Source organism: Strongylocentrotus purpuratus, unplaced genomic scaffold (genome assembly GCF_000002235.5).
Source record: "Strongylocentrotus purpuratus isolate Spur 01 unplaced genomic scaffold, Spur_5.0 spur5_contig_847, whole genome shotgun sequence".
NCBI lineage: Eukaryota > Metazoa > Echinodermata > Echinoidea > Camarodonta > Strongylocentrotidae > Strongylocentrotus > Strongylocentrotus purpuratus.
Window position 1 is genome coordinate 586,251 of NW_022145554.1, and position 24,008 is coordinate 610,258.

Below are 24,008 nucleotides of genomic sequence, written 5' to 3' on the forward strand. Positions count from 1 at the left end.
CAGGATGGATGTTACCCTGAACGAGCCTTACCAGGCGGGTGAAATGGGAATTTATTTATTCCTTACATTTTTCAACTATTTTCATTGTTCGTTCTCAAAAATATCTTAGATTTTACAATATTGTATGACCATCTGGGGGCATTTCACAAAACTCGTCATCAGTGACAAATGACAGTTTTTGTTATAAGCTACTGAAATCCTTGCTTCTGATTGGTTATCAGCAGATTTGTCACTGATTTTGTCATTTGTCATTGAAAAAGGGCTTCGTGAAACGGCTCCCAGAAGCCTACAACCAACCAGGTGATGTCATAATATCTTATGTATTAATGTACTTGGAAATTGTACTTATACTTGAATAAAGATATAGAATATATTTCTATTCCTATCAATTTATCTTTCTTGTAACATAATAATTATGTGAAATAGGAAAAACACCGATCTGAACTGAATTAAAAAGGCCATGAGTTAAGGGGAGAATGTGGGATGGAATCGTATCATCTTAATTTCACGGATATTCCTCCATCTCCCCCCCCCCTCTCTCTCTCTCTCTCTATCTCTCTCTCTCTCGTTCTCTCTCTCTCTCTCTCTTTCTCTCTCTCTCTCTCTCTCTCTCTCTCTCTCTCTCTCTCTCTCTCTCTCTTGCTCTTTTCCACAGTTAATTGGGGGGGGGGGGGGTGTGCCATTATGCGCCCTGTAGCCACCCCATTGCTGTCATAAGCATAATCTTTGTCATTGCTATTGTAGATAAAAGTATAAATAGCCTTTACTTTCAAATGCCAACACATTGTATGTAGGGCTTTCATCCTTTAATTATACCACTTAAAATGGAAAAAATATAATGATAATTATAATGATAATAATAGTAATAAGGGTCTTTTTTCTTATTTCGTCAATGAAGAAAAAGAAGAGAGAAGGGGGAATGTTCGTTGTCGCCACGATCGAGGTATGGGAAAGAGAGAGAGAGAGAGAGACAGAGAAAGAGAGAGAGAGAGAGGGGGAGAAAGAGAGAGAGAGAGGGGGAGAAAGAGAGAGATTGTGTTTCTAGTGTGTGCGCGCGTGTGTGTGACGGAGGGGTAATCAGTATCATCATAACACTTCTTTTTTTTCTTCCTCTCCAGAGGTACTTTTTATTCAATAATTCTACAATTAAAAAATATTTACAACATTGGATTTATCAAATGAATAAAGACCCATTCAACATCAATAATAACGTTAAGAGGATTTAAACACGTAATTCATAATCATCGTCATTATATCACCACCATCATCACCATCAACATCAACACCATCTTGATCCTCGTCACAACCACCCCCATCATCATCACCACGATTACCATCAAGCTAATATCTTAGATGCAATTGAACAAATTTGTGTTGTTTTCCTTTCAATTAATACTGCTAATATCTCATCCCCCGCTTCGTTGCCATTTAAAAATTGTCATCGTAATATAGTTCTAGTTCCAGATGAATTACTCCATCTTTTGCAAATTACCGTGACTGATGATAATGAATACTATACGCTCGATCATTATACCATGACAAACGGACATATGGTTGTCCGTTGTCATGACAACAGTTGTTAACAATTCTGAGCACGGCGATTGCTCGAACACACTAATGGATTTTTTTTTCCATTGCGCCCACATGACCGTTAAAACTTGCCATCTTTGTAAATATTCTCGTCATGGAGATTGGTCATTCCAGCTAATTAGAATTAAAACACGACTTTTCCCTTGTTTCTCCACCGGGTTCAACCGCCTATTTTTTCCTCGCTTCAGTCATAATTGTGTGCTTTTCATAGTTTCTAATGTATTTATCTGTTTGCTGTTATCTGCTTCTCCCCTGCTTTGACTTCTTGTAAAACTACAACGATACTGATTTTTTTTTGTCAAAGCCCCTCTTAAAGTGTTGGGAGCCCCCCAAAAATGATGGCAAAATTTTACTAAATTGTATCATAATGTGAAAGAGGGTGTCATTAAAGACCCATTTCTGCAAGGATTTTTCAAAACAAATGTGTTTGAAGTCGAATATTGAAGAAAGAGTACAAATATTAGGTTATCTGCGTACAACAGAACACCCAAATTATGTATTCTTTTAACAATATTTGTCTTCAAACACATTTTGGGGGGGGAAATTTTTGAAGAAGTGTGTCTTAAATGACATCCTCTTTCACATTAAGATACAATTCAAGTGAAATTTTGCCACAAAATTTAACATTTAGAGGTTATTTCACCTAACCTAAATCACAATAAATAGATTGATTTCTGATGATGCAATATATGACACACTCTTAAATCTTCTGAAGTTCATATATCAGCGCATATCAATTTCAATAATGAACGTGTCGTGGTATAGTGGTTCATTCCCTTGACTCTTAATCCAAGGGTTGACGGTTCGAATCTCAGTTCAGTACTATAAGGACGTCCTTTGGCAAGACATTAATCCACATTTGCCACTCTCCACAAATGGGTACCCAATCTACCAGAAGGCTTCGTGTTTGGCGCCCAGCTAAGAACGGCATAATCATGTCATACAGTTGGAACGCCAGAACCGTGACCGTTTATTTATATAGAACCGGTTATTCAAATAAAAACGTGGATCTATAGTTCATTAAAAAAACAGGACTAAAAACGACTATGAAAGAAAAAAAATTACATGAAGAGAGATTAATATTCATAATTTTGGAGTGTAAAGCGATTATGGACAGTAGATCACAGAAGAAAAATCACTGGATTACTAAATGCTATATAGTGATTTAGAATTAAAAAAAATAAAAAGTGGAATAATAATTATACCTTATTTACCAAGGGTAGCCATAATATTTTAGCACTTGTTGATTTAGATTGTATGTGGGGGTGGTGGTTATTTTACCGGACTGCTAAGAAAGCATAAATGTTTGTAAGTAAGCAACTAGACGGCCGGCGGCTTTAGGTCCTCTCCGATCGAGGGACCTGGTAATGGGGAGTAATGCCTTACCAAAGGGCACTAGCGCATCGCCTTGGTTTCGAACCCGGCCGGGTCACCGGATTATGAGACCACTGCTCTACCGACTGAGCTCTCGCGCCTCTTCCTGTCGGCCCTGTAATTATCACCCCGCAATTACCAGGTACCGATTCACCCCTGTGTGAAGAGTGGCAAATGTGGATTAATATCTTGCTGAATCTTCAATCATTGGAGAGTCAAGCAGGCGCGGATCCAGGATTTCTTAGGGGAGGGGGCCCAACTTTTTTTTTTTTTTGCTCCCGAAAATTTGAAAAACGCGCCGGCCGAAAAGTCGCTCAGTGGGGGGGGGGGGGGGGGGGGGGGGGCGGTGGGGGGTACAGAGCACAATTTTTTTTTTGCTCCCGAAAATTTGAAAAACGCGCCGGCCAAAAATTCGCTCAGTGGGGGGGGGGGGGGGGGGGGGTAGTAGCACATTTTTTTTTTTTTTGATCCTCAAAAAAAAATTCAATTTGCACCCCCCCTTGAGCGCCAGGGGGGGGGCCCAACCCCCCAAAATCGTAAAAATCACGTGATTTTACATGATTTTTTTCTCAAGGGGGGGGGGGGGGGGGTCCCGGGCCCCCCGGGCCCCCCCCCCCCCCCTGGATCCGCCACTGGAGTCAAGTGAATGTACCACTAGTGCTATCAAGACAACTCCATACATTCTACAAATAAATTGCATGTTATCAAAAATATATTATTGCAAATACAAAACCCACTAATCCATCATCAAAGCATGAATTCACTGACCATTTCCTCTCATTCTTTTTTTTTCTTTCATTTTATTCTCATCAACTTGCTGCACATGTTCATGCCATTAAACAACCAACCCCCTGATACCACAATCCAAAACAAAACGTGTTTGAGTGGAGCTCTGAAAAGGATTGGTGGACCAGATTATGAATGCGGAGAGAGTGGGAGAGAGAGAGAGAGAGAGAGAGGGGGAGAAAGGGAGAGAGGGGAGAGAGAGAGGGGAGAGAGAGAGAGAGAGGGAGAGAGAGAGAGAGAGAGAGAGAGAGAGAGGGGTGGTTGATTCCAACAGGTTGATTGTTCATCATCGGCCACTCCCCAAAAAATACCTCTCTCTCTCTCTCTCCTAATTTGTTCTCTCTACTTCTTTCCCACAATAACAAGTAGTCCTCCCAAGGAGTTATACAATTATAACTCCTTGGTCCTCCATTGAAGAAAACCCAAAGAATTCTTCTTCTCCCTCACTCTCTTGTTCAAATCTACCCCCCCCCTCAAAACCAACCACACGGTAAAACCCCATACTTATTAAATGTCATACAAACATTTTGTACCTATGCATTCGCAAATCCAAAGACGCTAGTAAATAATGCATTTTCTGTTTGCAATATTAGTGATAATGATTGTGAAGACAGAAGCTGTCATCGATTTGAGGTTTGAGAATTGTAAATGTTTGGGGAAATCGGGTTAAGCGATATGACAGTACAGTTAAATTTCCGCTTGTCTTCAAGTGATATTAAAGGGCAATCCCTACTTTGTGATAATAAGTTCTTTTATATGAAAGCAGAAAAATAAGAGAAACAGAAATGGCGAAAGTTTGAAATAAATTAGACCAATAGCAAGAAAGTTATGTGTGTTTTAAATATGAGATCAATAAACCTATGCATATCTCAAATAGGCAGGCTGTTTAGTAGACTATGACGCAGTCAATGCCAACTTTCTCGTTTGTCGTGTACAAAAATATCATGAATATCTGCTTTTCTTCTAAATGCCTTCTCCCTTGGGGCACTACTTAAATATACAACAAAGCACATTTTTACAGGTCCTCTATATAGAAAAGACCCCTGAATCGTATATTTTGAGAAATGGACATTTTAATATTTTAGGTGTGTTGGAATAAATTGGAAAGTATTCCGGCACTTCGTCACGGTGACATTACCGTTTCAACTAATACGTCTTCTTTTTTTGGTCAGATTAATTTTTTTGAAATTACCCCCGTGGACGATTAACACCAGAACAAATTCTGTTTTTATTAAAACCAACTAATTATCAGGGTGGACTACCCCTTTAATGAACAGGGGGGGGGGGGAGTAATTCCCCGGGGTTTAGTCCTTGGGGTGGTTTTCCGGGGTGGGGGTAATTTTCCGGGGGTCATTTTCCGGGGTGTAATATGTCCTGATACGGATATATCGCATCTTCAAAACTTCATAATTTTCTTATCTTTTAATCGGGTTTTATTTCAAATTTAACTGACCAGTTTCTCTCATTTCTACTATGAAAATCAATTTTATATGAGGATGGACTTCCCTTTAATATAGAGGGTCGGGTGACATCCCAATATAAGTTTATTCCTGTTGATGTGCAGGGCTGCATACAACTCATATTTTGTTATACTCATAGATTTTCAAATATTTTCAAAATTTTCTCAGACCTGCTATGCTCCACCCTAAAAAAAATGCTTCAGATCTCATTCATCTTGTGACATAATTATTCTGTCAATCAGACAGTGAGCTAACAAGAGACAGTGGTGTGTATAGCTTCAGCAGAGCTGATCACCTGTTTACAATAGACCATACAATACCAACATATGAGTTGCTATGTCAGACGTGCTGTAGCATCACCAGGAAACGAAAGGTTTTCGTGGAGGTACTGGATGAAAGCATTCAATTCGTTTGTGAGCATGTGCTGAGCTGGGGGAAGTATAGACAAAAGGTAGTCATACAAATTCACCGCATGGACACACAGATTAACGCTTGGTAAACTCAGTCACGTATTTTATTAAGTAGATCAATTTAGGTAATTGCAGAGACGTGAGTGCAATAATGAAAGGCATACTAAGGCATTGGTCACATCATCACAAGAATAATAATACAAATACTATCAAATATTAATGGGAAATTATTTTAATTTGACACACTGAACAAGCACGCTAAATGGGTGAGAGATTGTAAAGCAAGCGCTATATGAGCGCCCAGCAGGGGCGGGTACTGGCGCTATATACACAAATCCTTCATCATCATCATCATCATCATCATCATCATCATCATCGTCGTCGTCTTCACCATAACTATATTCATCATAACCAACACCTTTGTTATCCGTATCACATCACCATCAGCACATCATCATCATCGTCGCCATCACCATCATCCTCCTCCTCATCATCATCACCATCAGCACATCATCATCATTTTCATCAACACCATTATCCCCCTCCTCCTCTTCATCACCATCATCATTGTCGCCATCCCCAGTATCCTCCTCCTCTTCCTCATCATCATCATCATCATCGTCGTCATCACCATCATCCTCCTCCTCCTCATCATCACCATCATCATTGTCGCCATCCCCAGTATCCTCCTCCTCCTCTTAATCATCATCATCATCATCGTCGTCATCACCATTATCCTCCTCCTCCTCCTCGTAATCACCATCATTATTTTCACCATCAGCCAGCAGGCCACACAGGCTTGTGGATATGAATGTAAAAATTATATGAAAAATTCATTTTATTATGTACTTTTCTGGGTCAATTCTATTGATGCTGGCGATCAAGTATGAGGCCAAGTCCATGTGAAATTAACCCTTTGCCTTTAATCGCTAATAGGTTCATCTAATATTAGTGATGTAATTTCAAAATTACTTCTCTCATCACAATCAGTGTCAAAAATGACCTGCTTTTGTCAAGCCTTCACGTGATGTATGGCAGGTTTCTTCAGACCTTTGTCGTAGCTGGCGCCGTTGCTTATTCAGTACGACGAACAATGACCGTCAGCACACACTCACGAGACAGCGTCAAATCACAGGGGGGGGGGGGGGGTTGTTTCATGAAACCGTCACAAATACATGAACAGAATGTGACATACTTTCTTACTCTCAATTCGGTTTTCGTTAAAAATACAACTCACACAATGCTCATATTTATAAATAAAGTCACTCAAGCAATTGATGATTATTCACACACCATTGATTGGAATATTCTTGGACTTCTCCAAGCGTTCGACACTATAGATCACAAAATTTTATTATATCTCTCGCACTATGGTATGACAGGAAAGGCCTTGGAGTGGTTCAGCAATTACTTGCAAGACAGGACCCAATTTGTCTCAGTTAAGAATTGCGAAGCAACTGTCAGCCAAGTCCTCTCCAAAAATAACTTACTTTCAATAGAAGCAGAAAAACCAGACAGAGCAATCAAAAAAAGTTTGAGCAAAATCGGATAACTAATGAGAAAGTTATGAATTTTTGAAAAAGTATGTAAAACTTTGGAACAATGAAAATCACAAGACAAATTGGAAACTCACTCATGAGTCTGTGACGTCATGTCCTCTCTATCCAATAATTGTTTTCTTTATATTGATAATATAAATTTCCTATTTCCCCCCTAAGAATCTTATCTTTTCACACCAGCATCCAAGTTAGATTGATAGTAATATGTTTTTGTGTGGATGCACTAATATAGAGTAATTTCTTTCAGTTAAATCATGAAAAATGTGAATTTTGATAAACTATTTATATAAAAATCAATTATTATGAATATACAATATTCAGAAAATCGTATCAATTCTTTAAAGTCCAAAAAAGATTTTGTGAAATGTCATGCACGCAATATGATACAAATCATATAACCTGGGCAAAGACATGGGGAAGTCAAGTTTTGGGGGATAAAAAGAGAAATTAATGGGATTAAACTATAAAAAGCAATAGATAAATAGTGAGGACATGACGTCACAAACAGATAACCAAATTGGCAATTTGTGTACTGATTTCCATTGTTCTATAGTTTTACATACTTTTTCAAAAATTCATAACTCTCTTATTAGTTACCCGATTTTGCTCAAACTTTTTTTGATTGGTTTGTCTGATTTTTCTGCTTCTATTGAAAGTAAGTTATTTTTGGAGTGGACTTGCCCTTTAAGTGCCCTTTCTCACATGTAATTTCGAAATTATCTAGTGTAAATGCAATACAAACTTATGCTGTGTAGATGTCTTTATTGTTCATGAATATCAATTTGGTAAATATGCTATGCTTTGTTAATGCACTGTTTTTTTCATGTGAAAGAAAAGAAAGTAAACTGAATCTAAAACTAAAGTATTTCACAAAACTGTCTTTCCCAGATTAGCGAACTCTTCCCCGACAAGAGACTTGTAGTCGCTACTCCCAGTGGCGGATCCAGGGGGCACAGGTGCCCCCCGGCCCCCCAAAAATGTTGTAAAATTCGCCCAAAATATACTGAAAAACAGGGGCGTGCCCCCCCCCCCCCCCAGCAAAAAAAAAATATTCCAATGGCTGACCTAAAAAGGTGACCTTACCCCCCCCCCCCAACGGTGCAAAATGTCAAATTTAAAAATTCGTGACCAAAAAAAAAAGTGTCCTCTTACCCCCCCCCCCCCTCCCCCACTAAATATATATATATATATATATGTTCTCTTTCCTACCGTGTGCCCCCCCCCCCCGTGTGCCCCCGGCAAGAAATTCCTGGATCCGCCTCTGACTCCAAACCCGTTTATTATTTTAGAATGCCATCTCAAGTCAACTTTAAGTTAGTGTTTGGGCATCGAAAAGTTGAAAACTGAAAATTCCTTTTAAAAAACATTTTTGATCTTCAAGCTCTTATTTCACTAATAAGATCTTACTTGTGTTAATATAAAAGTATTATACAAACATACATACAAGCATACAAACTGTTCCTATAAGGTTTTAGTGCCTTAATGAGTAAATAAGATAAATATTATTTGTACATAATTATATCGGTCCAACATTAAGAGAATGACGAAAATTTTCGTGCAGGTATCTCTCTAGATATATTTTTATTTTCAAGCATTAACCTCGATACAAATTATATCACATAATTATTTGATAAATAAATTTTAAAACTACGAGTCATAAAATAACTTTTTTCTCATACTATAGAAATAAAATCAAGGTCTTCTTTCGATTGGATATGAGTTATGGTATCCTCTTACTTGCAAATGTAGATTCTATATATATATCATTAATAACACTCCGTCAGTACATGGTGCGGTTTTTGACGCATGACGTAAGAGTTGCATAGTACAAAAAGTGAATACAAAATATACAGTGTAAACACTGAATTTCTAGTGTACGGGCCAGTTGCCTTCGCAGGCTTGTTTGGCGCAGGAAACAGCGCAATCAAAATGACGCTTCGTGTGCAACGGATCTAAGTTTCATCTTTGTATAAGTAGTAGAAATACAATATAGAACAGATACTTCACAAGTTTGAATGGAGCAGGAAAAATAGCGCATTCGAATCGACGACTCGTGTGCAACGGGTCTAGGTATCTCATGTTATATTCGTTGTTTCATCTTCGTGTAAACGTATGTTGCAATGCTAAATAGATCGACTACTTCAAACAGGGTCAGGATACTTCCCCGAGCCATAGTCCAAGCGAACCACCAATGTCACCTGCCATGAAAACACACAGAGAGAATCAAAATTACGATAGAAAATGATAATGAGATCGAACCTAAGAAAATAGTTAAAGAACAATAATTGATGAGTACGCGTAGGAGAATAACTAAACATCACTGCCATCACTTACATCCGATTCAACTATACCCGATCAACTATAACCCTGTCAAATATCCGAACAAGTATATTTAGACTATCACCCTATAGTAAGCGTATTCTTGGACAACTATACTGCTTTATATCCCGCATACTAAGAATCTTGCAATCTGATTGGTCTAAACGAGGTCACATGATCAATGATAGATTTACCATCACTTCATGGCCGTGAGCTAGGGGTGTGATAGTACTTTTGTACAGCACAAACTATCATCCCCTCGGTGATCTCTAGTGTACATACACTGTAAACAGTATAATAGGTTATGTGTTGACAAGTTCATCGTTCTTTCGGATTTATACCAGTTTTATTAACTTATTAACTGAATTGAAATACGATGTGGGATATAAAACAAACATTAACCTCCTTTACTCGGGCAATGGATACAAACTATCATCGCCGAGCGGCGATGGATGATAGTAGCCCCGAGATCACCTCGGGTTATAGTTTGTACCATTACCCTCGTATAGTCGGTTAATATTTGCTTAAGGACATTTTAACTCATAATAAAACTATTCCCAGACAATTAACTAATTAACTGCGAGCGAATTAGCGCCCACACATGTTGTATACTGTTAGTACTGTGTTAATTGGAAAACGCGAAATAGAGTCTCAGCCAAAGACGTGCCCCCCCCCCCCCCCGGATTGCCGCCTCTGCATATAAATCTCCTACTCACATAACAAACTGAAGAACGGGTATTTGATCTGTTGCGAAATAGTTTCGATGCTCAGCTCCTTCATGAATATCACAAGTGAACATATGTTATCCCTGATAGGAGGGGGGGAGAGACAACAGGGAAAAAATATTGGATTAACATTGTGAATTATGAAAAAATGATATTCGTTAAAGAGCTTCCGGGTCATTGGATGCAGTAACCTTTTTGCACAGTGTAATGCAGTACACATTTTATATTCAAATAAAGAAGATTCCATCCAGTCTCTATGGTTATGAAACACGCAAACTATTATATAACTGCATCTACCAAAAACATCTCAACCTGAGTTTATTTTGATAAGTCTGTTCCGTAATTTAATTTTGGGGACAATAACGTACAACCAATCAACTCTTTGTTTCTTGTTGTTGTCAAGGCGGACATTAACAAGTTCTACACAAAATGAAATATTAAGTTTATTCTTCTGGGGATCATTCAAGTGACAAAGAGTTATAATTACAAACATCTATAAACTTCTTATTTCTGTTACACATTTCCATTGTGTCATTCATTATACCTTCGCTAATTAAACCTGAGAAACCAATTTGCTCCCACGCTAGTTATCAAAGAACTATTGAAAACGTCGATTTAAAAAAAAAAATTAATTTCTGTATGATATCACTATAGCATGGCACGCCAAAGAACTCGACAGCAGCTATACGTCAGCTAACATTGCAACGGACATTGTGGTGATGACGTAGGAATGCGAAAGAGTGAGAGAGACGTCATACATGAAGTGAATGCAAAACAAACAGCGCCAACATTGCGTCAAATTACTGGCGCCTTGGCTTATATTCCTTCACACGCTTGATTAGCACACGTGGCGGTCCGAGTTCTCGTCGTGTAAAACGAAAAGTCCCTACCGTTGCGCCCAAGGCGTCGTTTCAGTTGCGCTATTAGGGACTTTTCGTTTTACACGACGAGAATGTGGACCGCCACGTGTGACATCCTTTTAAGGTAATGTGACGTCCTTTTAAGGCACTGCCGGGCACGGCCCAGTGCCTTAACACAATGGCACACGCGGCAGTCCACGCTCTCGTCGTGTAAAACGAAAAGTCCCTAATAGCGCAACTGAAACGACGCCTTGTGCGCAACGGTCATTACCTGAAATGTTCCGGCGTCACCTGTAACTGGTCAGCTGCGTAGGTAGACCAGTGCAGTGACGGAGATGTCAAAGTAGATACCGATGGTTTATATTGCCGATTGAAGCATGGGACCGGGCAATGGCACGACTGCTCAATCACACCTTGGGTATAAGAATCTGTCCAGAAAAGAAAAAAAAAAGATAGCAGAATAACAGTAAAAATGTTGTAATTGTCATAAATTATATTCCAAGGTATAGCTGCATGGATGTAATATGGCTCGTTCTTACTATGACGCGAACACCGCGGTTTTTGTTGTTGTTATCTATTACGTGTAAATTAATATCAAAGTGGGATTGTAACTTGTGTCAATTTTCAACTAATTTTTCTGATATTGGTAAGTTATTCATGGTCCTTAATTCATAACATGAATACGATGCAGTGAAAAGTGGAAGATTATCTATGAAATGGCATTTTTGTACCCAAATTGCTATTTTAATTTTGTAGGGCTCATTATCTACTCCATTATTAATACACCGGCTCTCATAAGGTTACCGATTTCGGGGCTCACAGCACTTTTCCAGCACCTCCAGAATCTCGACACTTTTATTACCATTTCTTCTACCTTTTCCAAAACTGCCCAATTTTCTGGTTCTAGTTACAATTTGCAGGCCAATGCCAATACTGATAAGCCAGTTTACGGTTGCAGTCTGAGCATGAGCAGATAAAGGTCATTTGTACCAAAAAGGTAAAACCCACAGAGAGGAATACTTGATATGCGCTCATGAAAGTTATGTAACATTATTCATTTCTGCACCAACGGTACATTCTAAGATACGCAGGTGGAAGTATTCTTTTCAAGAGGGCAAAACAAAAATATTCATGAAGCACATCTAGGATTTTGGCAGTTATTATTTTAAGAGGCTCAAAGTGGAACTTCTCCATGTGTAAAAGATCTGTGGATATTTGGGGTCATTTGTACCATGTGCTATCTGTAAACTCCCTTATACCAATAAGTCTGAACAATGAGCTTTAATTTAGCGATGCTCACCGTACGAAGGAGTCATGCAATCGAAGAACTCATAAGCTGTGCATTCCCGTGCTGGGGCTGTGTACGGGGCAGATAAGGAAGAAAATCACATCATAAAAACAGGTTTAAATTCCCTCTAAAGTGTTAGGGGTCTCAAATCTTTTGATGGCAAAATTTCACTTAAATTTATATAAAGATGTGAAAGAGGATGTCATTAGTAGGTTTCTCCAATGGTAGGTTTGTCCAATAATGCCGAGTTTGTGCCACGGAACCTAGTCGGACATTTCGATTATATTGTTTTTATGTCATACGTCTTTATCCTTTTTTTGTTTTTCTTTAAATATTTTTTATAGTTTAGTCTACCTTGCTGATACCTCCTCAAAATATATACGATAGACTATCATTAATTCTGCTGCATTACCATATAGCTTACTTAGAGGTTACTGCAGATCAATCACCTGTACTGTATCTAGAGTATAGTTAATTAGTGTAGGAGAACAGTAAAAACAGTGGGGCCATTGAAGGAGCGTTCACGTCGCGGTCCGTCAGATGAAAATCTGCGAATCCTTCAACCACACTACTCAAGTTTCTTTTAGTAACTACCACAACCAACACCATGGCTACCAATGACAATGATGACCAATTTGTTGCTGAGGCCCAGGGTCGAACTCATGGGTCCTTGTCAGGACCGGCCCTGAGTATCATCTCATCCAACATTGAAGGTCTTTCAGGCGCCAAACAAGAACTCTTGGCTGACCTATGCATAGCAACCAACTGTGACATTCTCTGCCTCCAGGAGACCCATCGCGGGCCTACACGAGTTCGCCCTCGTATCTCCGGAATGACCCTCATCGCAGAGAGACCACATGACCAATACGGAAGTGCAATCTTTGCCCGTAATGGTCTTGCTGTGGACAAATCTTACCTATCAGACATCAATAACATTGAAGTCCTTTCTATTGACCTAATGGGAATCACCGTAAGCTCCGTGTACAAGCCACCTCAAGAGCCTTTCGACCTGCCCGGCAGAGCTACTGACGGCAGGATGAATGTGGTCATTGGTGATTTCAACAGCCATAGCATTTCCTGGGGATATAGAGAAATGAACGAAGATGGTGAACTCGTTGAGACATGGGCAGATGCTAACCAGCTGTCCCTCATTCATGACGCTAAGCTTCCTGCCTCTTTCAACAGTGCAAGGTGGAGACGTGGCTACAACCCTGACCTGATATTTACATCTACCAGGATTGCTAACCAGTGCGAGAAAGTCATTCTCGACCCAATCCCTCACTCCCAGCACCGACCGATAGGGCTTAAGGTTAAAGCAGTCATTACTCCACGAGCAGTACCCTTCCGACGTCGTTTCAACCTGAGGAAGGCAAACTGGGAAAAGTTTGCTAAGGACTTTGACTCCTACATCCAGGACCTACCTGCCACCCCCCAAAACTACGACACCTTTGTAGAGTTGATGAAGAAATCGTCAAGGCGTAACATCCCCCGAGGATGTCGCACAAGCTACATTCAAGGCTTGACGGACCACTCCAAGGTGATGTATGAAGACTACATCGAACACTTCCAGATGGACCCCTTTAGTGAGGAGACACTGGAATCTGGAGAAAATCTGACCAAGGAAATTGGTGAATCTAGAAGGAGGAAGTGGCAGGAATTCATTCAATCCACTGACATGACACATAGCAGCAGGAAGGCATGGAAAACGATCCGGATACTGGGCAATGACTATACAAAGGCCCAACCAAGATCTGAAGTCACTGCTGACCAAGTTGCCCATCAACTCCTATTGAATGGTCGGGGAAACCCTGACCATCACCCCAGAAGAGCCAGACTCCCTAAGGTCCCAGACGCTCTAAGCTCTCAAGATGACCCAGGCTTCACTAGACCGTTCACCATGGACGACCTGCTTGCTGCCATCAAAGCAATGAAAAACAACAAAGCTGCTGGACTTGATGACATCCTCTGCGAGCAGATCAAACAGCTTAGACCAGGCGCCCTCAACTGGCTTCTCAAAATGTTCAACGAATGTTTGGGCACCAACAACATCCCAAAGCTCTGGAGGAAATCCAAAGTTATTGCCCTATTGAAGCCTGGTAAAGACGCAGCCAGTCCAAAGAGCTACAGGCCTATCTCCCTACTGTGCCATACATATAAGCTGTTCGAGCGGCTTATCCTTAACCGCATCGCCCCATTCGTGGATGAACATCTCATTCCAGAACAAGCAGGGTTTAGGCCAGGAAAATCATGCACTGGCCAACTCCTAAACCTCACTCAGTTCATCGAGGACGGGTATGAGAGTAAGCTAATCACCGGAGCTGCTTTCGTTGATCTCTCTGCTGCCTACGACACCGTGAACCACAGAATCCTTACCAGGAAGATCTTTGAGCTGACAAAGGACGTGAGACTGACTGGACTCATCCAGACGTTGCTGTCCAATCGGCGATATTTTGTGGTTCTCAATGGGAATCGCAGCAGATGGCGCAGACAGAAAAATGGCCTACCACAAGGAAGTGTGCTCGCACCGTTACTCTTTAACGTGTACACGAATGACCAACCGATCCACCCAAACACCAGGAGCTTCCTCTACGCCGATGATCTCTGCATCGCCACCCAGAACCAGTCTTTTGTGAAGTTGGAGGAGTCCCTCAGTGATGCCCTGGCCGGTCTCATCCCATACTATGCGACCAACCACCTGAGAGCTAACCCTGATAAAACTCAGATAAGCGCATTCCACCTCAAGAACAGGGATGCCAACCATCAACTAAGGATCAGCTGGTATGGGAAAAGGCTGAAGCACACTCCCAACCCAGTCTACTTAGGCGTCACACTCGATCGCTCCCTTACCTACAAGAACCACATTGCCAACACAAAGGCAAAAGTTGGAGCCCGCAACAGCATCCTCAAGAAGCTAGCCAACACCAACTGGGGGACTGATGCCAGAACAATCCGGACGACAGCCCTCGCGCTTTGCTTCTCTGCTGCGGAGTATGCATCACCAGTATGGAGTAGGTCGGCCCATGCACCCAAGATTGACCCAGCTCTAAATTCATCTTGCAGAGCGATCACTGGATGCCTAAGGCCAACTAAAGTAGAAGACATCTACCTGCTCTGCGGTATTGCCCCTCCACACGTCAGAAGGTTGGTCTTGTCCCAGAAAGAAAAGGACAAACAAGAAAACAATCCACTCCACCCACTCTTCGAACAACAGCCAGTGGGCAAGCGGCTCAAATCCAGACACAGCTTTCTGCACTCGGTAGAGCCTCTTAATACTAGCCCTCACAACCAAAGGATGACTTTGTGGTCTAACCACCTTCAGACCACTCCACATAAACTCTCCCTCAGCCCGAAGGAATCCCTCGCAACCGGCTCCAGTGAGACTTGGCCTACCTGGCTTAGCCTCAACCGCCTAAGAACTGGCTACGGTCGATGCAGAGTCCTAATGCAGAGGTGGGGTCTAGGAGACGAACAAACGGCATGTGAATGCGGCCAGGAACAGACAATGGAACACCTGCTAGTCTGCCCACTCCTGCCAGAGCCATGCACCCAAGATGACCTGGAAGCCGTTAATTGCCGTGCTAAAGCCTGTGTGGACCACTGGACGGGACTTGTGTAGTGACTCGATAAGAAGAAGATTAGTAACAAACACTTCTGCAACGATATTTAACATATATACATTTTAAGGCCAATATTTGATGACATAATACATTTAAGTTTTTTGTTGTACGCAGAAAACCTAGATACTTATATCATGGAGTTACTAACTATATTCTTTCATCAATATTCGTTTTCAAACTCATTTATCTAAAAAATTCCTTGCAGACGGGTGTGTGTTAAATGACATCCTCTTTCACATCATTATATAATTCAAGTAAAGATTTGCAATAAAATTGTTGAGGCCCCCAACACTTTAGAGGGGCTTTCACTCTATCTAGACAGGTATTTATAAATTACAAAACTATTTGGTAGTTATTACCCAAAATGTGTAGCAACTTCTTTCTAAAATTCTTGATTTAGTTAAATTAACGTTCATTACCATAAATGGACAACTACTTCCGGGATAGCCTATCCGATATGCGTCGGGCTTTACAAGTATACTAATCGCGTTTATTTGGAGAGTGACATCGACGCGGGCGTCAGCCCGAGCGCCTATCATCACTGGTAAATGCGAAAAGTTTTATTTTCTTTTACGTACCATGTTTCGTTCGTAGAAAATCTACGAACCCCCTGTGAAGCTATTTCATGAATATTTATGTAGCATGGACCAAAATAGGCCAATGAACGATGAGGAACCTGGAGATGATATTTGATTGGTTGAATCAAAGTGATCGATCACCAAATAAGGTTAGTCTTATGAATCATGCATGAAAATACGCTCGTCACACATACGATACACATTATATGAATAATGATGAGTTGACCAGTGATGATAGGCGATTGGGCTGACGCCCGCGCCGATGTCAGTCTCCATAACGCGATCAGTATATTTGCCATAAAGCCCGACGCATATCGGATAGGCTACTTCCGGGACAACTGTCATCAAAGACAAAAGTGCATCCAGACAATTAATCTCTTTGACAATCTCTCCACAGAGCAACTACATCCCTTGGCAGAGGCGGCCCTCCCGGGGGGCAGGGGGGCACAGTGCCCCCCACTATTTCAGATACCCCAAAAGTGCCCCTTTTTAGATAGGAAAAGTGCCCCTTTTATTTTGTAAGAATTGCCCCTTTTACATAGGAAAGGTGCCCCTTTTACTTTGACAAGTGCCCCTATTACTTAGTAAAAGTGCCCCTTCCCCCTTTTCACCTCTGACGAGTGTCCTTTTTATTTTTGACACGTGCCCTTTTTCCTTCGACATGTTCCCATTTTCCTTTGCAATAAGTGTCCATTTTCCATTCTCATCAATCTTGAAATTATTTTGAATAAGTGCCCTTTTTAATCTCTAGTAAGTGCCTCTTTTCAGGTACGAGAAGTGCCCCTTTTCACTTTTAATAAGTGCCCCCTTCACCTCTGATTATTGCCTTATTCAAAACTGAGAGGTGCTCCTTTTACTTTGACAACTTCCCCTTTTTTCCTTTGTAAGAAGTGCCCCTTCTCCTTTTAATAACTACCCCTTTTTTAACCTCGGATGAGCGCACCTTTCATTTTAACATGTGCCCCTCTTATTTTCGAATAAGTGCCCCTTTTCCTTATGATAAGTGCCCCCATTAAAAAGAGGGAGCTCCTTCCCCTTCTCACAACTACCCCTTTCCCTTTCTAATAAGTGTCCCTTTTCCTTATGATAAGTGCCCCCATTAAAAAGAAAGAGCTCCTTCCCCTTCTCATAACTGCCCCTTTTAAAAATCTGAACAGTGCCCCCTTTTCATTCACCAAATGCACATTTTCCTTTATTATAAGTGCCCCTTTTACATTTTCATAAGTGCCCCTTTTCATATCTGGTCAGTGCCCCTTTCAACTCTGATAATTCCCCTTTTAATAATGATACGTGCCCCTTTTCCTTTCTAATAAGGGACCTATCCCCTTTTCACCTCTTATAAATGCCCCTATCAAAATCTGATGGGTGTCCCTTTTCCGTCAACAAATGCCTATTTCCCATTTTCGTAAACGCCTCTTTTTCATCACTGGTGAGTGCCTCTTTTCAGGTGAAAAAAATGCCTCATTTTCACCCTTATAATTATCCTTTGTACTTTGACACGTGCTCCTTTTCTTTTCTAATAAGTGTCTTATCCCTTTCGATAATTGTCCCCTTTTCATGTAATCATTAAACGTACCCCTTATTTAAAGCGACTAAGAGCAATTTCCCCCAAAGTTCGCTCGCTGCGCTCGCTCGCATTTAAAGATGATATAATTATGTTACTTATCAAAGGTCTTTTCAGTCTTCCGTTATGAGAATGTGCTTGTAACCCCATCACGATTGGCTTTTTTCCTCTCTATAAGATGTAATTTTTCACACTGCGACCTCACAGATCTTTAAAATTGTTCTTGCTCGCTTCGCTCGCTCGTAAATGCATATTCAGACATCACACCCAACTGTAAAGTATGATGCTTAAGCGATATCTTGTATGATGCATGAAGAGAAACAAATATTGAAATCATCCCTGATAATGTAATCACAATGTAGGGGTATATACCAATGTCTAAAAAATTGTATATTTTCGCTTTGAGATTTTCCACTGTAGGTGCCCTTTTTTGTTAGTGCCCCCCCCCCCCACTTTGGAAGTCGCTCGGCCGCCCCTGTCCCTTGGAGACTCACATCGGGAAAAACTACCCTCGAAATGCAAACCCCATCATAAATAGGCCTACTTCTCCATAATTGGGGAAAGTTGGCGTCATTGTCATAGAGCAGTTTTGCGGGAGGGACGGTAGGCTATAATTATTTACTTTTTTTTAATAGAACAACAAGTAATGGAACGTTAAAAAAATAATCTTACCACGCATTGATAAGCAATTACAGTTGCATCTCTCTAGAAAGAAGTCCGATAAACATTCTAGAACACACTCCGAATATCCGTAGGTCTCAAAGTACTTTAGGGTGTTGTTTTCACATCGTCCATGAGGGTGCTTTAAGTTATGATACTAATGGGCAATAATACCAAAAAACAGATTGGCGACAATGTCAATGATAATAGTAGTATTAAAACTGTCAGTTGAGATATAGGGTATCATGTATCTTTAAAAGTATATCCTAAAGCTTGCCTTCATTTGTTTGTTGTTCGCTGCCAAAGATTTTCTTGTTTTTTAAGATTTTCTGTGTGTGTTTTTTAAATACATTTTTTTTTATATGAATATCATTGTTGAACATTATATTTGTACTATTCAACTTTTTTTCTTCCATGCCCCAGAAAATATATAAAATTCAAAATGTTTTAATTATGTGGAAAATGAGAGATCTCACTTTTAATGGTAGAGAATAATTGTTTTGTTAGCGTCTCAAATTGTGCATTCCACAAGTGTTGTTACCAGTACCAAAACATGTTTTACAAATATTGAATAGACTATTGTTTTGTTTCTTATGGAATTCCCAAAAATAGACAAGAAATTATTTCGGGACGGAAAAAAAAAAATATTTCTTACTTCCGTAATTTCAACGCCGACTCTTGTTTCCATCCCGATGGCAACGCCAAAAGCTCCCTTCTCGACTAAAGGTTCGGTCCCGTAATCGTAAAGGAGGACCTCGAATCCAGCGCCGATCTTACCGAAAGGCTGGAAGTAGTAGGCATGCTGGGCGGCGTTTAAGTTTAGATGTAAAGCATATTTCAACCCTAGGGGAGAACAGGTAGATTTAATGTATTAATGATACTGATGAGGCTACCCTGGGTTTTAAAAAGAAGTAATATTAGTGTACTTATTAATATCAAGGGAATCTGTTTTTACTGATTTTGATCACATACATCTTCAAAATGTTCACGAACATTTCTTTTCACGAAAGCTGTTTTTTAAGGTTGTCTACAAAGGGGAGGTAAATTACGTGTAAATTAATATCAAAGTGGGATTGTACCTTGTGTCAAACATTCTAAAACTCCATTGTCTAGCAATGAATATTGTGTGGGTGGGGGGGGGGGGGGCAGTCGATCTTTTTTGTGATGAATGGGCAGATTTTATCAGGGTTTGTACTCGGATTGTACCAGACAAGTTGGAACCGACGAGATAGCTGTCCGGTTTGGCGGCGTCCGGGTGATACTAAACGCGGCAAAACTTACGAGCCCGTTGCACACGAGGCCTTATTTCTATTTCGCCATTCACGGACATCCGGGTTTGTATAAAATGCACAAACCAGGTCCAGGGGCAATCTCAAAGAACAGAGGCAACCCCCTGAAGGAGGTTGGAATCTTTGGGAAGATTTCTAGTTTGTCCGGAAATTTTGAAGAAACTCTCGCTATATAGCAATCTACGGGGGTGTCCCAAAATCAGGCCAATTTTCCCGTCATAATAAATAGACCAGTTCGTAGTTAGCACATGGTTCAGATGACCCCAAATATCTACAGATCTTTTAAACATAGATAAATCCCATATTGTGCCTTTTGGAACAATCACAGCTAAAGTCATGGAGGTGATTCTTTGTTTGCCCTCTTAAAAGGATTACTTCCACCTGTGTTCAATGGAATGTATCACAGGTGCATGCAGTAGGTTTTACAATATTGTGTACAAGTGACCTTTATCTGCGCATGCGTAGTGTTTTGACCCGCGAGCTGAAAAATTGGCCTGTCGGTGGGGGCGCTGTTAATTGTCAATCCACCCTATGTTAGCGCCCTTTTTCGTCGTGGTAGAATGATGCATATCGTGTGCAACGGGTTTTTTACGGCTGAGGTAGCATACCAGAACTCTTGACCATCAATTGCGGAAATCCATTGTCGATGTCATTAAAGACAATGCACACACCCGCATCGGTGACTCGACGAGTGAAATTGGCGTGCGTCAATTCTCTGCCATTCCAGGACATTCTAGAGGGTTACAAAGGGGAAAAAGGACAAAAGGTAAAAAGCAACAAAACAAATGGCTTAAATATAATGTACACGGATTCGGAAAGCTGAACATATCGGCGACCTCGGAAATTGGCAATCACACAACGAATAGTTCGTATTGCAGTAATGTTCAAGCATTTCTTGTAGAAATAATAAGCGCGTCAGTGGCTTATTAATTATACCTTGTTGAAAAATGTTCATTCCTTTGAAGAATGCTCGTACAGATTTCAAATGCACTGAGATAAAGAAGAACATGGCGTACTCACCCTAGTGGTAGTGTGAGTTCAATGTCATGTCCCATTTCTCGAAGCACTCTGGTCATTTCATAGGCCTCGAGCTCAGATCTGTATTTAGTCAGATTTACCGAAGGGTAATTAAAGTGCATATCAGGAAGAAAGTCCTCGAAGACGGTTCCGGTCACTGCTCGTCTCCTGTGTAATTAGGCCACGAATGAAAATTAAAAAAAACATGTTGCAAATCGAACCCGTGTGTAGTATTGGTTAAAGGAGCTACACAAAGAAAAATTCACTACATCTGATAATTGGAACAAATTACAAATGGATGGAAAGATTTTCTCTTGAAAAACACGAATAATTTGCTGATAAATCATATAGATATCATATAGATATCATGAAAAGGCGTAAAATTCAATTTTTCAAGACCCTTCTTAGACCCCCCGAACGCCCCTGAACGTAAGCCAAACACACGAGCGTAGCGAGCTTTGAATAGTGACGTCACACTGGACAAACAGCTCAGTAACGGAGTCGCGCGTGTAGCATGCAGTCTACAGCTAGCCGTGTTCCGTGTGTGACGTCACAAATATTGACGCTCTATCCGCTGAAGGCAGAAAATCTGGATCTCAAAACTAACATTTTTGAGAGTTGATTACTGCGGGCCCCAAACATATTTTGAAGAGGAGAGTTGTTGTATTTGATCAGTAAGGCTTCCCCTTCGCAATGATATGAGTTTTGCATCAATTCAAAACACTTTGTTTCTTCGTGTGTCTACTTTAACACCCAAACTTGATTTTGTCACATTTATTTCGATTTTTAGTTCACACAATAAAGAGATTCTCACTATTTCAGAAACTCCTTTTATCTAAGCTACCGTGATAATGCGATGATGCATGAAAAGGATTTATTTCGCTTGGGTTCCCATCCACTTCACCGCGGTGGAAGATGACAAATGTGAATTCGTGTCTTGCCAAAGGATAATGGTGCCGCGGCGGTGATTCGAACCCCGTAATTTATATGCTTCGTTGTTTCGTGACCTATCCACTAGACCACGACATCTCAATAATAGCAGTGCACGGATCTGCCCCAGAGAACATTTCGGACATGCTGACCCCCTATAATCCTCGAGAAAATTTGCGATCAGCAGGTAAACATCTGCTTGAGAGTCCTTGAACACGTTTTCTGCTTGGCGATAGATCATGCACTGCTTCTGCACTCAGGTTGTGGAACAGTTTTCTTCAGAGTATCTTTGATCTTGCGATCTGAGATACACTTTTAAAGATTATCAACACTAGTGTGGCTAGGAGGGATTAGACCACACAGCGAGGTCACTGACATGTGGCTATCTCATCAACTCAGCTCTCAAATAGCATAAGAAATAGAGGATCATGGGGGACCAACAGGCACCGATTGGGGAAGTTTTCTATATAGAGGGAGCAAGTAGCTACAAGTAGGACAGTGGGGCTTAAAACCCAACTAAATACATAGGCATACTCATTGCACATCGCTTGTAACTAGCCACTACCCCAGTCCAGGGGCGAATCCAGACGGCGCCAGGGGAGGGGGCCCAATTCGTGAGAAAATATTTAGCGGCGAAACAGCCGGCCGATAATTCGCTCAGTGGGGGGGGGGGGGGGGGGGGGGGGGGTGAGCATTAATCGCACCCCTCCCTTGAGCGCCAGGAAAGGGGGTCTATCTCCAAAAAAAGGTAAAATTACCGTGTTTTCACACGTTTTTCCCCTGGATCCGCCACTGCCCCAGTCTCTCCCGGGTGCGTTATTTTTTTCTGCGGCACAGATTGGGGTGAGGTGCGTGTTGAGCCTATGGGAAAGTTTAGGGTTAGGGTTAAATCAAGACCTCTTTTTTTTTTTAAAGCCACAATTTGTGCCGCAGAAAAAAATCACGCCTCCCGGGTGCATCATGAATGGCATATTCAGTAGTTATACAGTCTCATCAGCGCCTTTGACCGATATTGGCGCTCTAAAAATTCCTTGAATGGATCGGATTTGAATATCACCTACCTAAATTGGTTGATGTTACAGATAGCGACTGAAGGGAAAGGAACCTCTTCCTTGTAGTCGATGCTGATGTCAACGTCCTTCGGATGGGACGCAAAAAACAGGATCCTATCAATGACCTGGCCGCCCGTCATACAGAAAGCAATGAACACGAGGAGAAGCCATGTCAACCTTTTGAAACAAATTGATAAATAACGTACAATATGCAAATTCGCGGCATACATCTTATGAATAAGGAGGGCAAGTGGTCTTACTGCATGGATTATTCTCTTGTTCTTTTTGCTTACCCCCCCCCCCCCGGTATCATATGGAGAACAGTATGAATACTGATGAGGCTACCCTGGGTAAACAAGACATAATTATTATTATTATTATACTGTGGTCGCAAATAACACCTTTTTACACTACTGCTTCGTTATGCGTAATTATTGTTCAACCAATGGGAAAAGAATTTCCTTGGCATGACAGATGAATCAATAAGTTCAAATTCAAATTCAAATTCATCTCATAGGCCTTCTGTCAACTTTTCTGTGGTTCTAAGAGACTGAAATTGTTTGTCTGCTTAGCTCTTGGTGGACAGGTGTATCCAAACTAAAATAAAATCGATCGGATAATTCGTACTGACCTTCTTAGTTTGATCTCACGTGGATTAAAGGCGTACCGAATACCAGCCACGCCTATACCATCGGGGACGAATCTGTACAATACCGCAAACCAAGACATCCTGTCGTTATACGACGGCGGATACGGCGTCCGTTTCATGTCCATCATTCCCTGGTCGACCATGGAGCTGATGGTTTGCTCCTTAGCCGAGGTTGTCTTCATCGGCTCGACTGTCATCTTCTTAATTGGCATGATGTCGAAGAGTTTTATAGGGATCTTAAGTGACGATGGCGGCGATGACGAAAACTAGAAGACTGTTGC

General features: G+C 41.0%; 1 protein-coding gene and 1 long non-coding RNA gene across 2 annotated transcripts; both read right to left on the reverse strand.

Annotated features, from left to right (window-relative positions):
* Positions 1-10,223: 10,223 nt before the first annotated feature.
* On the reverse strand, positions 10,224-12,440 carry LOC105444443. Its single transcript, XR_004065579.1, has 3 exons — positions 12,384-12,440; positions 11,355-11,511; positions 10,224-10,306 (listed from the first exon to the last, which is right to left on the reverse strand). It is a non-coding gene; the product is annotated as an uncharacterized LOC105444443 (long non-coding RNA).
* Positions 12,441-20,667: 8,227 nt separating this feature from the next.
* LOC577519 (acid-sensing ion channel 2-like) lies at positions 20,668-23,939 on the reverse strand. Its single transcript, XM_030992479.1, has 4 exons — positions 23,710-23,939; positions 23,088-23,255; positions 21,100-21,264; positions 20,668-20,812 (listed from the first exon to the last, which is right to left on the reverse strand). The coding sequence occupies exons 1-4, from the start codon at positions 23,937-23,939 to the stop codon at positions 20,668-20,670; spliced, it is 708 nt and encodes a 235-aa protein (XP_030848339.1).
* Positions 23,940-24,008: the final 69 nt, after the last annotated feature.

What these genes read in the sequence shown, in the direction of transcription:
- LOC577519 (XM_030992479.1), bottom strand. Translation starts at nt 23,939, where the DNA reads ATGCCAATTAAGAAGATGACAGTCGAGCCGATGAAGACAACCTCGGCT. An exon ending in CGTGAGATCAAACTAAGAAG is followed by an intron (nt 23,256 to 23,709) that starts GTCAGTACGAAT and finishes TTGTTTCAAAAG; the next exon opens with GTTGACATGGCTTCTCCTCG. An exon ending in GAACTCACACTACCACTAGG is followed by an intron (nt 20,813 to 21,099) that starts GTGAGTACGCCA and finishes GTAACCCTCTAG; the next exon opens with AATGTCCTGGAATGGCAGAG.